Source organism: Phaethon lepturus, unplaced genomic scaffold (genome assembly GCF_000687285.1).
Source record: "Phaethon lepturus isolate BGI_N335 unplaced genomic scaffold, ASM68728v1 scaffold5927, whole genome shotgun sequence".
Taxonomy (NCBI): Eukaryota; Metazoa; Chordata; class Aves; order Phaethontiformes; family Phaethontidae; genus Phaethon; species Phaethon lepturus.
In genome coordinates, this window is record NW_010551034.1 from 1 (window position 1) to 17,787 (window position 17,787).

General features: G+C 42.1%; 1 protein-coding gene across 1 annotated transcript in view; it reads left to right on the forward strand.

The window, feature by feature from the left end:
* The first annotated feature begins 86 nt into the window (after positions 1-86).
* PPFIBP1 (PTPRF interacting protein, binding protein 1 (liprin beta 1)) overlaps positions 87-17,787 on the forward strand; it is a 42,456-nt gene continuing 24,755 nt past the window's right edge. The window contains exons 1-6 of the mRNA XM_010290726.1: positions 87-219; positions 779-910; positions 7,442-7,534; positions 9,887-10,001; positions 12,874-12,935; positions 13,643-13,727. Of these exons, the coding sequence (XP_010289028.1) occupies positions 208-219; positions 779-910; positions 7,442-7,534; positions 9,887-10,001; positions 12,874-12,935; positions 13,643-13,727 (499 nt within the window). The 5' untranslated portion in view covers positions 87-207. The remainder of the gene's footprint in view (positions 220-778; positions 911-7,441; positions 7,535-9,886; positions 10,002-12,873; positions 12,936-13,642; positions 13,728-17,787) is intronic.

Below are 17,787 nucleotides of genomic sequence, written 5' to 3' on the forward strand. Positions count from 1 at the left end.
GCATGGGATTGTTCCTCCCCAGGTGCAGACCTCAATTTCATCAGTGTCCCAGCCAGTGCTGTTACACAAGGTACTTACATGAATCCCTTTTTTTCCGCTGTGCAGGTAAGTGTGCTTACGGATCAGGTGGAGGCCCAGGGAGAAAAGATTCGGGATCTGGAGTTCTGTTTAGAGGAGCACAGAGAGAAGCTGAATGCCACAGAAGAGATGCTGCAGCAGGTATTTCACAGGCGCATGTCTATCTCGCTGTCTGTCTTCGTTCTGTCTTAACAAACTGCATTTTATGTGAGAGCTGTGCACTTTAGCTCAAGGTGTTGCACCCCTTGATGTCTCTTAACTAAGTGATAATTTTCTACCATATTTGTTTTAAAGTCTTTGTACTTAGTAATGTCAATGTGGCTTTACGCTGTAGGAATCCAGTCCTGCTCTTCTCTGAGCCTTTCCTCACTGAACTTCAAAGAGACTTGGATTAAAGCCTCTGGAAGGTTGGGTGAATTCCCCTCAAAGCTCCTTGCTGCCCAGAGCAGCTGTGATGACAGACAAACTTTTTTCTTGTACTGGCAGCCAACTTGTGATAGTGCCCCTGTGATCTCAGATGCACCCTAGGTGCCTAGAGTCTGTCAGATTGGGTACTAGCTGTGTCTCAGGGTTTCAGAGAGCGCGAGGAAGAGTATGATGCTTTTCCCCATGAAAGAGGCCTTAGCGTTGTAGAAATAAATTACTGATTTCTTCCCCTTAGATGAATAATTCTGTTCTCTTCCTCTTTATCTTGAATCAGGAGCTTCTGAGCAGAACATCCCTTGAAACTCAGAAGCTGGATCTTATGGCAGAGATTTCTACTCTGAAGTTAAAGCTTACATCTGTAGAGAAGGATAGATTGGACTATGAGGACAGATTCAGAGACACAGAGGTGAGTAAAACCCAACAGAATAAATTGTGAAAGCTGTGTGTGGCTTTATGTTACCTGAAAATTTCCTGGGATTTTTTTTTTTTTTTTTTTTTTGCCAGGCAAGAAGGGAACTCATCTTTAAGGTTAAAACATGTATCTCTTAAAATAAAAACTGTCCTCTTTGGTAAACTCTGTTTTTACAAAGAAAGATTTCCAAAACCAGTTTTTGATTCTTGCCATCAGATCTCAGGCGGGATGGCATTTAGGATGGATTTAAATAAAATCATGAACATACTGCACTCTCTTGTCCCAGCTTGAAACTGCTGTCTTCTTAGTAAGGCGTGTCTGAGGCAAACAGTTAAGCTCATTGCAAGTACAAAAAGCATGCATGTGCAAAGACACAGCACACTAAAAGATGTAACTTTTGGTTTCAGTAACAGAGAGAATGAGGTGGCTCAGGTGGCATTCTGAAGCCTCAATTCAAACCCCAGCCCCACAGAAGCCCAGGACCGAGAGGCCAGCAGTTACTCATCTCAGCCTGGCTTTCAGACCAGCGGTGTACAGCACCAGGTAGAGCTGCAGCCTGGAGCTTCCATCCCTGGCAGCACTCTTCTGGGACACTTGCCCTCTGTGCACTGCAGATCTGTGTAGCTGAACCTTGCTCATGTTTGAAGCTAGAAAGCCTCATAAACAGTGCAGGTAGGCAAAGCCAGTTTTTCCAGGAAACTCCAGTAATCAGGCTGAGTTTTGCTGCAAGGGTGACGTATCCCATATCAGAAATATCTTGAAGTCTGCCTAGGAAGCAGAACAAAATTTCCAGTTCTGGGTTCATAAATGAGCTGAAATGTCAGATGTTTGTATTGTGGATGTTCCAGATGTCATTCATTTCTAGAAGAGAAGAAGCCATAATGTCATCACAGGAGACAAAATTTGCCCTTTCCACTTCAATCAGCGGTTTATCAACTCCCTTCCAGTTAGTTTCCTACATATCTTCCAGTGAAGTGTCGCTCCTCAATTACATTGCAAGCTTGCTTTTGAACGACTTTGGTCCAGTCGGAAGTAAGCTGCAGAGCCAAAGAAGTCCACAGATGGAAAACTAATGACTCTAGTCATGTTCAGATTTGAAAGCCGGTGATCATTTACATAGTGACGGCAGTGTTCATTCCTGCAGCATAGCACATCTGGGTGCTGCCAAGCTGTGGATCAGATTCATGTTGCCTCCCATTACCTTTGCCTCTAGTCTGATAGCAGGTGTTACGTGAAGGATCACAGCATTGCCTTAAAAGCAGCTGATTTTGCAGTCCAGGCAAGTACTGTGCATGGCAATGCTGGAGAGATTGGTGGCGGAAAGGTGGAGGGAATCGTTGAAGGTCTTCTGCATCCACAGGAGGTGTGTTAAGAGCTGGCTGCTTTCTCAGCTCCTGTGAGGTCTGTGCCCACACAGTGCTCAGCTCTTTCATGAATTACAGCGTACAGCAGATAACTCTCTTCACCTGTATACTGACACCTATCCTAAGCAGCCCGAAAGATTGAGAAATTATTTGACATCAGCAGTAAATGGCTTTGGGGAGGCAAGATTTGGTCCAAATGACAGCAGCGAGCGGGTGCTTTCAGAACTGGATTCTACTTCATCTCCATTTGTAAACACTCTGTGGTTTCTTGTGCTTTCCAAAACAGGTAACAAAAGTGATTGAGCTTTGAGTGATTTGCTTCCTCTCTTTCTATACTTATTTTTATTGCATATGATTATTTGCTGAGCTTTCCTGTACTCCCCTTTCCTTTGTTTCCCCCCTGAACTCCAGTCTCTTAATAGCACAGCTCAGCAGATCAAGAAGGCAGACGTGGAGCTACCTCTGTTCCCAGAAAAGTGGTTATGGTGTGGGGACCACAGCGTGCGCTGCAACTCTAGACTCTGTGCAAGAGACTTACCTGCATGGCAGCTCTGAAGACCTTTCTCTTTGAAATACCTTGAAATACGCTTAATGTCTTTGATAAAAATAATCTAGATTATGTTTAAAAGGTAATTACTATAATGAGGGGCTCTGTAGATTTATATCCTGGATATTATGCCAGAACTAAGGAACTATTACTAAAATGTTCCTCCCTCCCTTCAAAAATCAGAATGATGTAGTTTAGTGTGCTAGAACTTATTATTATGTTGTTTCTTCTTTGTTTCAACACTTTATAGCTGTAAAAAGGCTTAGGCTTAGACACTGAAAGAGATAAGATGTCTTAATTTCTATTATGCTCCTTGAAAAAATGGCTAGTTAGCTGTAAGGGTCTCAGCCATGTGAAATCTCTAGCAGGTATTTTGGAGGCAGTACTTATTCAGAAGTACACAGTATTTTATTCAGTGTTGGTCTTAATCGTATTCCCGTTCGAAGTAATAGATGATCAGTTATTTCATCAGAGATGAGTATTTAAATGAATATTTAAAATATTCTACTTTAAAACACATTATGGCATTTGCACACAGTGTTCAAAATGGAAAAATTTTCATATACCCAAACTGGGAAAGAAAAACTATGAATATTGCTTCTATTCTCATTTAGGGAAAAGAAAAAAACATTGACATCTTAAAACAACTTTTGTGGAGCTAGTCTCCTACGGAATTACCATTCAGATTAAATCTTTCATATTACCCAGTTTTTCCTTATGTCTGTCATTGCAACTTCCCATTCCAGCTTGATAGGTTTCTCATTCACCATTCTTTCTCTAAACATGCTTCCCTAGGTCTGCAAGCTTTTTTCCCCTTGTGCTCTAGGACTTTTCTGTCTAGATGTTCACAAATACATAGCTTTTTCAAAGCTAATTGTATACTTAACAGAGATTTATAATTGATCTGCTCTTCAAATCATTCCAGTCTTTCCACTTTCTCAGCAGACAACAGTATTATTTTCTTTAAGGAGCATGGGTGGTCTGAGTTGGGCTGAGTTTATTTAAGAAAATATTGTATGAGGGAGTTTATTTAGGGAGGAGTCCATAACCAGACATGGTCTTTGAAGCAGCAGCCGGAGGTTAAACTGGCTTGCTCATGGGGAATTCTTCATAATTTAAACACCACCAGTCTCCTTTGTGCAGATGAATTTCTGAGTGGAGCAAAATGACGAATGTAGTTTGTGTTTCCAGTGCCAGTAAGGAAGCCTCTGACCTCTGAAACATAAAGTTATCATTGCTTTTTTGTGCCTCCCTGGCCCTGACACGAAGAGCGCAAGTAACGTGAGTGGGAAAGGGAAAAGCTTTGGGAAATAGGATTCTGCATGTCTCACCCTGTGTGCTCTATTCGTGGATCCGTGCAAGGACCAGCTGTTGGGTGTTTGCGTTGAGGGACCTGACCCTTGATCAGAAGAAGACTATTTAATGGATTTTTCTTGTTTTGCAGGTTTTTAAGATGGGAACATGCATTATGCCTGGGGCAGGTATTTTAACTCATTTATGGGTGCCCAAAGAGGGGGTATTAAATGCAAGTAGAGCAGGTACCATATGCTGGCCACCGTGTGTGTGACTGTTTTCCTGTTCATCGAAGTCAGCCAGAGAACTCAGTGGGTTTTTGGTCTGATCTCAGATCCTGATGAACCCATGCAACACCCTGAGTGCCATGAGGATGTACACACCTCAAGCATCACACTGGTCCCAAAAGTTCTTCAGGTCATAAGCAGTTATAATGGTTGGCACCTTCAGATTTCAAACAGTGCTTTGATCTCCTTCTGGGGCTTCTGCAGGAAGGGGCAAGGCACAGTCCTTGCTGTGAAAGGTTTATAGTCAAAATCAGTTGAATGAAGAATAGTGGAAGAAAAGGGTAAATGTTTCAGGACAGCAAGCAGGAAAGTGAAATACACTGGGAGGATTAGGATTTCTTAGAGAACCTCAATGGCTTTGACAATCTCTAACTTCAGTAGCTTGCCTGAAGTTAAATAGTAATTCAGTAGCAGGGGAGACAGCCCTGTTTGGGTCTTTTCTTTTTCCTCTGCTCATTTCTGCAAGGCTTGACCATCTCTTTTGTACTAATGAGGGTCTATATATGGAACCCGGTGAATCTTTAAGGTACTCCTCTGTCTCAAAAAGATGAGAAAGAATGTCATTTGCAGTTACTGTGTTGTAGTTAATTTAAGACATGAGTTAATTTGCACTTGCAGGAGAGTAATCGAAAATATTTTCAGGGCGAAGCACGTTGTTAGGACTTTAGTTCCATTTAACCCTTGAGCGAATTGTACAGTATTTTTGGTTATCAGTGGTAAAGGATACGATTACAGAAGGCCTATAACAGATTAAGCAGAAGAATTTAGTTTCTGTTGCAAGATCTTACTCGCTTGGATTCTGGTTGCAAGATTGCTCTGTTTTCCGTGACATTGTGAGTGCATCTTGACATTTCTGTTAATCGATAGAGGTTACGCTAACTTTTTCATGAAAGAAGCAAAGTTTTGATTTCTTACCCCTTTTGCTCAAAGAGGCCTTTTGAATACAGTTAACTGTTTTCCCTCTCCTCCTCCAGTGTTTTAAAAGTCACATAGTTCAAGTAGTAAATACATAGGCAACACCCTCAGCAGTTACTGCTACACAGCATATTTTGACATTGGGTCATGCCAAAGCAAAAATGATCGCTGCAGGAGAGGAAAGCCCCAAACAAATCAATTGTCATGGTGTCAAAGCTGACCATCGAACCTGGGAACATAGATATGTTAGACATCTCAAACACTTGATAAGAAGCAGCTCAATTGATGTGGTCGTGCAGGCTGACATCCATGTACATTTATACTTAGAAGAGTGATGTGCTTTGTAAAGGACACACTGAAGAATCAGTGAGGAACTGCAGGTGTATCCAAATCAGAAAGTCATACATTAGCAGTAGTAATTACTAATAGCATCAAAATGTTCTATATTTTCATTTTCCTTGTAGTTCCGGTAATTGAGCTTGGATCTTGCTAAAGAAATACCAATGCTGTTCTGTTGCCATCAGATTCATTAAGCACAGAATAGCAACCAAAGGCTTGTAAGCTCAGCAAATGTGGTGTGGGGCTGGAAGGCAAGTGTTGCCAGGACCCATACATACCCTCTAAATGTCAGATGCTGGCTTGTGAATTTGTAAATTATAAATCTCTATTAATTATACAATTAGCTCCGAAAAATTGTGCTTACGGTTGTTAGCTTGATGTACAGTGTTGCTTGACATGGATAGGATTTGTCTTACCATGTAGGAGGACAAGCAAACCTAGGTACCATACTGTCTTCTTGGTATTTTATAAGCCATTATGCTGCAGTTCAAGTCCTCTTATGTTTTCTAGGGTGCACAAAGAGCTTATCTCCTCTTTTGAAGAGTTTCCTGGTGATACAGCATTACAGTAGCTGCTGAAAACCTGCTTTTTCCTTTTTTCCTTTTTTCCTTTTTTCCTTTTTCCCTTTTTTCCCTTTTTCCCTTTTTCCCTTCTTTTTTTCACACAAATGGTGAATATGGATATGGTGTCCATACATAAACTAAAGGACAGTGAGATATACATGAGGTAGAAGCTTGCTGGACATCTCTGAGTTATGCAAAAGCCACAGCTTTCTGGTAATGTGTTCCCCAGCTGAGCAGGAAGACCATTTTCCCAATAAGCTGTGGTTCGTTATCTCTCATATGGAGGGACACTCTGTCTTGGCTGTCCTACAGACACTGGACATTGAAGATCCCATTTCCCTATCTAGAGGATGGGAAGATTTGGAGAAAGGGTGCCTTGCACCTTGGTGGCACAGTCAAACTGAAAGTTCATTTGACCACTGCAGGAAGGGAGTTGTAGAGCTGGTGGCACTAAGGGCTGACCTGGTAGGCAAACTTGGTAGGTCTCTCCAAGAGGATGGCCAGGAGGTCGAGCCATTCTCCTGAAGAGCTCAGGTGTGAGTTGGTGGTGGCTCTGAGTTTCTTCCAAAGCAGGCTGAATTTGCAAAGTTCAGATGTAGTGATGCTATTGATGCTTAAACACATGTGCCTTTATGCTTGTAGAAAACAGTGGTAGCCCTTCCATTCAGCCCTCAGTTAGAAAGGCTCATTTGAGTGACAGAAACGTAGATTTACACTGTAATCACTTCATATTTTCAAAAGGCAGGTGATGACTGGCGAGCCTGGGGTGGGAGGATGTGGCTGCTGTGGATGGAATGACAGCAGCCATGGTTTTCCATTACCCACGTGTTGTGGTGGACAGCCAGGCAGTTGAGCAGCCAGAGGGACAGACAGCCTTTCTTGGCCCTCAGCACAGGGAACACAAAGGCAATTTATGTCTCCCTTTGTCCTTTGCCCTCTTGCATTCAGTGGAGTAATGCAGAAACTGAGGAACAGGGTCCCTGGATATCCAGAAAGCTCTGAATTTCTTAACTACGAATTTGAGTAGCGTGTTTTTCACAGAATCATTAAGGTTGGAAAAGACCTTTAAGATCATTGGGTCCAACCATGGGTATGAAGTCCCTTTTACTGCTGCTGTGTTTAAACAGATCGCACCAAGGCATGCGTGGGGAGCTATTGCTCTGTTTTGTTTACTGAACTTCTTTGTTGTTTCTGGTCTTGTTTTTCCCCTCATTCAGGATTTGATCCAGGAAATAAATGAATTGCGATTGAGAGTGGGAGAAATGGACAATGAAAGACTCCAGTACGAGAAAAAACTTAAAACGACCAAAGTAAGTGAGGCTGAGGGGAAGAAGCAGAGATGGGTGTAAGTCAGACTTTAGAAGTTTGCTCTTTTTTCCCCAATCCTTGCCTGCACCATGCAGAATCCTGAGCAAACTCAGGCCCAGGGTCCCATGGTACTCACTCCGTAACAGGGGTTATTTCCAAATTTCATGCTATGGTTTTCAGATCCAGGCATTGTTTTTTATGAAGAATAACTCACCATGCAGCTGGTTGTTAACAGTAAATGTATTACCTGTTTAGACCCCTGTTTCACATATGTGTCAAGGAACACCAGTTGCAGTAAGAAAGACATGTGCCATAGGTGAAACCAAAGCCAAGCTTTTATTTTCTCTTAAATGTGCTAAAAATCAGTCACTTCTGAAGAGAAAGCATTCACCTAAGTAATTGTAGCAGCCTGTTTCTGTGTCTAACTTCTCTTGCCATTTAGCCTTGTCTCTTTTCTATCTTTAGTTTTCTCTCACTCCTCTGTCTCTGTTACCAGTCTTTAATGGCCAAACTTTCTAGCATGAAAATCAAAGTGGGTCAGATGCAGTATGAAAAGCAGCGGATGGAGCAAAAAAGCCAGATGCTAAAGGTGTAGTAGTTTCTGGGTAACATTGGGCCTGTTTTGAATCCTTCATGTTCACCGTTTTATGATTTGTCTTGCATCGTGCTGTCATGCTCTGTTCTTCATTAATTGCTGTGTGTTGATATGCAGTGTGCCCTTTCCCATTAGACATGGAAAGCTCTTTATGTAGATATTCCTTGTAAAAAGCTTTCATATTGGATGGAAGAGGATTTTAGTCTGTGAATTTTGCATAGGTTACACATAATGGAGTTAGACTTGGGTTAAAATCATTCCCCTTACAAGGGAAGATTGCCTATTCTGTATCTTACGTCCATTATTCAAATGGAACTTTTTCTCACCTTTTAAGAGAAAATTTATTCATGAAAGCTAGCTAGAAAATAGTGATTCTTTTACACTGTCCCTTCTCCCACGTGCAAATTTACATAATGTGTTTCTAATTCAGAGGAAGAAATACACCTCAACAACCACATGGACTTCTAATTGCTATGGGTATAACAGTAGCTTCTCAAGTGACCAAGAGATGGTCTTGTTTTGGAGAAGCATGGGTCCTGCACTGGCAGAAGTTCCGTCAAAATCAGTACCAAGTTGGAGCACTGGAGGATTGTGTTGTTCTGGACGATGCCTTGATTTCTTGAAAATTTTAAGATTGATCTATTTTTTAATGATGCTTTAGAGCAAAGAGGAACCCATTTCAGGAAATTCTGTAGTCTGGGCCATAGTTTGGGTCACAGATATCACTAGATATTTGCAATAGATCTTTTGAGGGAAGCTCAGGAATATACCTAAGCCACAGTATTCTAGTTTGGTTTATTCCTTTAAGGGTTTAACACTTCAGTTAGTAGCTGTAAATGCCAAAATTATGAGTCTTGCCTTGTTTTGTTTTGTTTACAAACTGAACAAATTAAATTTTCAGTGTTGGGTACATTTGCACTGAGGGTCCTGTCTTGATGATGCTGTTGCACAAGATATCCTCGGACATCAAAGAATCATGTTACTAAACTGGGTAGGATTTGACTCAAATTTTAAAAAGTTAAATGCATGGATCTGTGCCAGTCACTTGCTAGTGCAGATGGTTAGAGCTAAGTTAAAATTTGACAGCATTTATCTAATACACCCCAACTCCCCCAAACACCATCTGTCTTATTCCCTTGAATCTCAGCTTTAAGCTTCGTCTCCTAATACTTGATCAGCAAACCCAAACTGTGGCAGAGGTACCACATTTTCATCTGAACTGCTTTCCAGTATGTGTTTATGTGCTTGATGGTGTCGTGATTGATTTTTCTTTCATAGAAGCGGTGGTTATTTCTGAAACTGTCCTCAGCCTGGTGTAAGCAGAGTTCCATAACTGTCCAGTTTTGAACATGCAAAATGCCTTATAAATACCAAAATATGTGTTCGTAAATTTTAGCATTCAACCTCATCACCTGCACTTTTTCTGTCTCTGCAACTTTAAATAAATAAGAAAAGTGCTTTTTTTTTGCTTTACTCTTTCTTCTTTAAATTTAGATGTAAAATATCTTTTCAAATTATACATGAGACCAACGCTTTCGGACCATAGGCTCCCTGGTTTTGCCCCCTTACGGACTCAGTGGTCTGTTGTGATGTTCAGAGGCAGTTTGGTGGGTGTACCCTCAGCCAGAGTAAATGTCAGGCGGCCTTTGGTCGTTTCCACCGGCTGAGGACCTGTGCACTGCACTTCATAGGAGGGGATTTTGGAAACGTCTCAGGTGCATGCCCAAGCTGTCACTGAGTGTTACTCTCTCTGTTACAGGATGAGCTAGCAGCTTTGAAAGACAAACTGGAGCAGAAGGAAGCTGAGGTTAAAAGGCTGCAAGAAAAATTGGTTTGCAAGCTGAAAGGAGAAGGAATTGAAATATTGGACAGAGGTAAGAAGGGAGGCTTTCTCACTGTGTCCTCCTCAGTCGTCTCATCTGAGGTCATGTTTCCATGAATGGTTATACAGGAAATAACAGATAAAAGCCTCAATTTTCATATACCTTCTGTCTTCGTGTTTACTTCTTTTAACACATTTAGTGAGTATTCACGATGCAACTGCTGAATCTACCATCATAGAAGGTTCTCAATCAACTTTAAACTAGCCTAAGTAATCCCTAGTTAACTTTCCACATGGCTTGCATGGTTCCTCAAAAGATGCTGTTCATATTGGCAAAGAAACCCTTAAACTAATTTCAGCAAGTTCCCCAAAAAGACTATATTGAGAAGGGAACTTTCTGTGCAGGTATCTGTGCTGGGCTTTGCTTGTACATCCCTTACTGTTAGGGAAGAGGAAAAGCCATACTGCAAACCAAAGTATAATGTGTACCAGGAAATCTTCAGTGTGGACCCAGCTGTAAGTAGCTGAAATTGAGGACTGGTTCTGTATTCATGCACTGGATAAGTCTAAATCTTAATTAAGCTTGAACGAGCACAAAAATTTTACATGTCTGATAATTCTTTTATTTGCTTGCAAAGAAGAAACAAAATCAATATTTATTTGGGGAAATCTATTTTTATTCCCATTTTTTATTGGGGAACTTATTTAAAAATGGAAATTTTTCTTTAAAGCCTCACAAAAATTTTCCACAGACTTTTGACCTGCTGCAATTTCACTTCTGAATATATCTCATTGATGGTTATTGCTGATTTTAAGATTGTGCTTTTAAGCCACAAGAAGTTAATTAGTCTCCTCCCCTGACCTGAGGAGGAAAATGCTGCATGTAGAGTCACATTTTATTTAATAAAATTAATCTGTTTTAAAAACCACTGTGTAAGAGCACTGAAAATGACCACGTTGAACCGTGATTCTTTTGGGTTTTTTTTTTTTTTTAGAACATTTAAATGTGAACAAGGTCAGGCTTTATTCCATTTATGACTAATTATATGGGGTTTTTCTTCGTGGGGGCTGTTGTGTACACTGAACTCCCATTACCCTCTGATTCTCAGCTTTAGTTTTCAGTATAGCTCAACAGAGAATCTTCAGCCATGATGAATCATGTTTTTTCCGCCTTGGAGCAAATACAGGAGTAATGCTATTGCCCCATTAGCTGAATTGTGCTTTCTGAACAAATATGCATACATTATCACTTAGCTGGCTTTTGCCAGCAAAGTGTTAGCTTAAGAGTAATCTGTCGGCATAAGTCTTTTCTGAGGCCTTACAAGTCAAAACATACAGTTGAAAAATATATCCTTGAGACAGGTAGTTACATATGAGAGCAGTGAGACAATTTTTGTCATTAGGAACCTTAGCACCAGGGGATGGCAGGTTGAAACTGCTTGCTTCTGCAATAACACAGGAGGAATAGTTGACTCCTTAAGTATTTATATTGTGTTAAAAGTTATTTAATGTCATAACCTTCATGCTAATTTCAAATCCAATGGATTTTCCTGAACAGATGAAAATTGTAAAAAGAAGCTCAAAGATAAAAGTAAGGTTTCTGGTGTCTTTCCACAAGCATTTGCATTTCAGAAGTGCTTTCCAGACTAGCTTTCTGCATGTGTTTGCAAAACTGCTTTAACAAACATTGTTAGGTTGCATCATCTATAACCCTTAGTTACACTTACAGTAAAATTTGAGAATAAGGGTGGATGTATCACACTCGAAATACAAAGTTTTCTGAAGAAAAGCTGATAGACAAAGAAAGGTTTGATCTCATGGAGACTCACAAAACAGTTGCTTCTCCATGAAGTGTAGTCGTGATCCAGTAAACCAGATTTTCAGTTAGCATAATTGAGTGAAAATCATTGGAACTGGATCAGTTGTAGTTTTATCCCAATGTGTCTAAATGTCTTTCATCTAGAAAGCCAGCCAGGCAGCTACTTTTCTTCTTGCATTTCATTAAGGAGGAAGATGTTCTTCTCTTTCTGTCTATTTTCCGAAAAATTTTAGGAAGTTATAACAGGGTAAAATGCGTTTTTGCCTGTGAATTTGAACACCTGCCTATGTTTGTAATGAAATTTAAAGTTTACTTCATTTATGTAAGGTAGATCTCTAGCAAAAATGGAGATTGTTTCCATTCTTTTTGAATTTCTAGTCCAGAACACCTCCAAATTACAACCTTGCAAGAACATACATGTTTCCATGTATGTATACTTCTTTGTAAAATAAGGATTATAGATGAAGCGCAGAACACTGTCATCTGTATTAGGGACCTTTTCCAAGCCTGAACTACAATATATATTCTAGCATGACTGTTCATCACAGCAAATACTTGTATCATTCCATTGTGCTCTCCTCGTTTCTACATCCATACTGAATTAAGACTACGCATCACTGCACAATGCTTTCTTTGTCATAACCATTAATACTATTGCTTTGTATAGTGGGGTTTTGAGATGCCGTTTGGGGTGTTTGCTGACTGTTGTAACGAGGAAGTATTTTATTGCGCTCCAAATGTAGTATTCTAGAATTTGGACTTTTTGTTTTGCAATTATTTGGTTATTTGAAAGATGGAGATAGTGAAAGTCAAGCAGTAGTTTTACTCTTGACTTTATCATTTTCCTAAGGCTAGGGGGGTGGGTAAGGAAATTTCCTGAATGTCCTCATTTCCTTGATAAAAATGTCAGGAAAAAAGGTTTTGAAGAAAAAGGGCTTTCTTCTATATATTTCAATCTAAAATAGAATTTAAGTGGCTTATGTTTTGTCTTTTAATTTGTAAATTTACTTTCAGATATTACCAAGTTGCTTCAAGGGTTTTGTTTTTCTTATTTGCTTACACTGTCTTATCTAAGTTGACTTAGAGAACTGTATTGTGTTTTTAGATATAGAGGTACAGAAAATGAAGAAGGCGGTAGAATCTCTAATGGCAGCAAATGAAGAAAAGGTAGCAAAGTCATTATTTTTTCAGTAATCATTCATCAGTTTGAGCTAAATCTCTAAGAAAATCTTCACATATGAACTTGTCACAATTCAATTAAAAAATCAAATTTCTAAGAATCAATGATTCACTATAGTCAGATGCACTGCAGTGCCTTTAAGGGACTGTAACTGAGCATTTATGAGCTCTGTGGCATGTACACAGAGTCCTTATGGTGCTGTGTTATTCAGTTCAGTGCAACTGCAATTACACTGTGTTCTGAAAATGTAAAGAGGTCCATAGAAGTCCCATGAGATATCACAGGCTGCGTTTCCAAAAGGACTTTCTGTGAACTATGAATTGTTTTTATATATGGTTTTGCACATTCATATGCATGTGCATTTTGTAGGATGTTTTCTTTTGATCACCAAAGCCCTACATCCTTCGATTACTGCTTGCTTTGTACTTGGCAAATTAATTATACGGTACCTTTGACTTAACAAGGGAGCTGAAATCCACTTTCAAGGCTGGGACAATTCTAGTGATTAACCAGGTGATAGTTTTTGCTAAAGACAAGTTTTGGTATTTCAAAGCCTCTCAGAGTTCTGAGTCCTGTCCCATCCACAGTTCCCATTTCTTTTAGTCTCACAACCAATTAAATTGAAGAATATCTAGTATTTGTGTTTCTTATTTGCTGAAGGAAGAAGCACAGTCACAACTTTCCTTCATTTGAGGAGCGGAAGATAGAAGAGCTTCGGCAATCTCTGAATAGGTACAAGAAAGTTCAAGATATGGTGATACTGGCTCAAGGTAAAAAAGGTATTGTACAGTAAAAAAAAAAAATTAAACTCAATTCTCATTTAAACTCTAGGTGCATTGTGGTAGTGTTATGTTGACTTTTAGACTTACTATCTTTGGAGGCACGTCTTAGGAAGAGTAAAAGCCAGTTCTTCAACTGGTGTGAAATGGTAAATTGCCTTTTTTGTCCAGGCCTCTGCGCATTTGGGTGCTGTCCCATTTACCATCTGGTACTAGTAACTATTATTGTCACATTATTAATTTCCCCCTTGTAAAGTTAGTTTGAATATGATAAGCTCTCAGGCTTTTTCCATAGCCTCCTGAAATGCCTTTCAGGGCTAGTTGCTACATTAACCGCTAAAAATTGCTGTGCCCCTCTCTTGCCAGCATTCCTGGGGAGGAGTTGGTAGCCGAGCAGGGCAGTGCCGGAGCGTGCACGTTCCTACAGGCCAAACCAGCACTGCCCCAGCAGCTGTGCGCGCTGTAACAGCGACATCCGAGAGCTGCAAAAATGTCTGTAGCAAAGTGGATGTGCTGCCAGGACTGTGTTGCGATGACACGCCACATCTTTAGCGTGTAATGAAGCCTTCACAAACCACCATGTGCAGCAGCTGTGGAATATTTCTCCTTCCTTACTGCAGTAGGGGACCAGGCTGGCTTTTCCTACCAGTCTTTTTTTCACCTTTCCCACCCCACACCCCCAAAAAAACCCAAACCTTCTCTGCCACCAGATAATGAGCTTAACTATGTTGCTGAAATGGTAGCTGTAATATATACCATAACATATAACAGTCCATTGCATATGTTCCAAGGCTGGTGGAGGTTTACAGATCCAGGAGCTTCTGATCCCCAAAGGAGATAAACGTTGAGGGTGATGGTCATCAGTTTGATGTAATTGCACTGAATACACTATCTCTCTCCCTCCTGCCTTAAAAGAAAAGCAAAAGAAACACATGTAGACCATTACAGTGAAATGGTTCTGTGTTTTCAAATGAAAACACTTAGATGGTAGAAAATGAGCATCTCCCTTTACAGGCATGATCCTGGCCTATTTGTAGTACCAGTCCTAGGATGGGTTTTTTCCCATCATCCTGTTCTTTCAGTGCTCAAGTTGCAATTTGTACATCACTGTCCTCTGAAAGACCTGTCCCCAGCAAATTTTAGACACTGGCATTCTGATAATCTATGTACGTATAGTATTTGCGCAACTTAAAAGTCTGTGTGCCACAGTGTTGTATTACCTTAGGAGGCTATCATAGAATCATAGAACCTTTAGGTTGGAAAGGACCTTTAAAGGTCATCTAGTCCAACCCCCCTGCAATGAGCAGCAACATCTTCAACTAGACCAGGTTGCTCAGAGCCCTGTCCAACCTGACCTTGAATGTTTCCAAGGATGGAGCATCTACCACCTCTCTGGGCAACCTGTTCCAGTGCTTCACCACCCTCATTGTCAAAAATTTCTTCCTTAGATCTAGTCTAAATCTACCCTCTTTTAAAACCATTACCCCTTGACCTGTCACAACAGGCCCCACTAAAAAGTCTGTCCCCATCTTTCTTCTGAGCCCCCTTTAGGTACTGGAAGGCTGCAATAAGGTCTCCCTGGAGCCTTCTGTTCTCCAGGCTGAACAACCCCAACTCTCTCAGCCTGTCCTGATAGGAGAGGTGTTCTATGATCCCTCTGACCATTTTTGTGGCCTTCTCTGGACCTGCTCCAACAGGTCCATGTCTTTCCTGTGCTGAGGGCTCCAGAGCTGGATGCAGGACTCCAGGTGGGGTCTCACCAGAGCAGAGCAGAGGGGCAGAATCCCCTCCCTCGACCTGCTGGCCACGCTGCTTTTGATGAAGCCCAGGATGCAGTTGACCTTTTGGGCAACGAGCACATATTGCTGGCTCATGTCCAGCTTTTCATCCCCCAGTATTCCCAAGTCCCTCTCGGCAGGGCTGCTATCAAATCCCTTCGTCCCCCAGCCTGTACTGATAGCAGGGCTTGCCCTGACCCAGATGCAGGACCCTGCACTTGGCCTTGTTGAACCTCATGATGTTCACAGGGGCCTATTCCTCGAGCTTGTCCAGGTCCCTCTGGATGGCATCCCATCCCTCAGGCGTGTCAACCGCCCCACTCAGCTTGGTGTCATCTGCAAACTTGCTGAGGGTGCACTTGATCCCACTGTTTATGACATTGATGAAGATATTAAAGAGTACTGGTTCCAGTATGGACCCCTGAGGGACACTGCTCATCACCAACCTCCATCTGGACATTGAGCCATTGACCACTGCACTCTGGGGGCGACCATCCAACCAATTCCTCATCCATCCAACCGTCCACCGCTCAAATCCATATCTCTCTGGTTTAGAGAGAAGGATGTTGTGGGGGATCATGTCAAAGGCCCCACAGGAGTCCAGATAGATGACATCCTTAGCTCTTCCCTTGTTCACTGATGTGGTCACTGCATCATAGAAAGCCACTAGGTTGGTCAGGCAGGACTTGCCCTTGGTGAAGCCATGCTGGCTGTCTCGAATCGCCTCTGTGTCCTCCATATGCCTTAGCACAGCTTCTAGGAGGATCTGTTCCATGATCTTCCCAGGCACAGAGGTGAGGCTGACAGGTTGGTAGTTCCCAGGGGCCTCCTTTCTGCCCTTTTTAAAAACGTGTACAATGTTTCCCTTCTTCCAGTCTCCACAGACTTCACCTGATTGCCATGACTTTTCAAATTTCCTGGAGAGTACCTCATCCTTCTCCTCATCGATTGTTAGCAGTCTTCCAGTCTTGTTCATCAAGGGAGGTGGTCTTGAACCTGATCTTCTCTTACGGTGGGAGGGACTTGGCTCCTCCAGTCCTCGTCTTGCAGTCCATCCCCTCGAGAGGTGTGGGAAGAGAGATTGCCAGGGAAGACTGAGGCAAAGAAGTCATTGAATACCTCAGCCTTCTCCTCATCCATTGTTACTAGTTTGCCAGTCTTGCTCATCAAGGCGGGTATGCTTTCTTTGGCCTTCCTTTTCTGTCTGACATACCTGTAGAATCCCTTCTTAATTATTCTTTGCATCCCTTGCCAAGTTCAGCTCCAGCCACGCCTTGGCCCTCCTAACATCACCCCTGCACAACTGGGCAGCGTCCCTGTACTCATCCCAGGATACCTGTCCCTGCTTCCGCTGTCTGTGCAGTGGTTATGGAAACCTCATTTGTCAGTGAGCCCTCTGAAGGCCAGAGAAGGCCATTCCAGCCTTCCACAGGCCTTGAATTGACCCATGCTCATTGCGTGAGCTTCTTTAGGACAGACGAGGGCTTGTGGCTTTTATTGGCTGTGCAAGTGTTGGAGGTGGATGACCTTCCTAGGAGAGGGCTGTAGGAGCTCCCAGGGATCCTTTCAAAGAGTGAAGATTGTCAATAGCCAGAAATGAGCGAGGAGGCAAAATACGTATTTTTGTGGTGGTGAATTCATGTTTGGCCTCTTGAGTCTGCTGTCTTGGGTCAAGGCAGGAGAAGTGGAGGGCAGAGCCCCATCTGGACATGCTGCCGAGACTGGGGGTGAGACCCAGGGAAAACAGAGGTTCCTGGTTCCTCTTTACTTCTGCCTGGCTTTTGAGAGGCCATCCCTGCAGGGAGGTGGTGACTGCAACAAGGAGATCCTGACCTCTGCTTCTGAGGGCAACGGCTGATTTGCATGACCACATGAAAATCCTCGGCCATGGTCTCCAGCTGCTTGTCCTGCTCCCCCATGAGCACTGCAGACCTGAGGTGGGTGCAGTGGTGGGTTCAGGAGGCAGCTTCTCTTACTCTGGTGTCATGGATGTAAACCAGATAGGAGCTGGTGTGTGCTGGAACATGTTGGGCTAAAAACTGGCTTGGCTTGACCGTGGGTCACCCAGGGAAGTATTTTTGCCACCTCTCTGTTAATAGGTTGTTCCCTTTCCCCACGTTAAGGGAGTTGAGATCAGGCAGTCCTCGCCATCTGGGTGCTTTGGATCTCGGTATGTAAGGGCTTTTCCTTTCTTGAAACCAGCACTCGGGGGCACTAAGAACACAGCTGCATGTCTTCAATCTGCCAAGGCTGGGAAAACACATTACCGGTGAGGGAAGAGG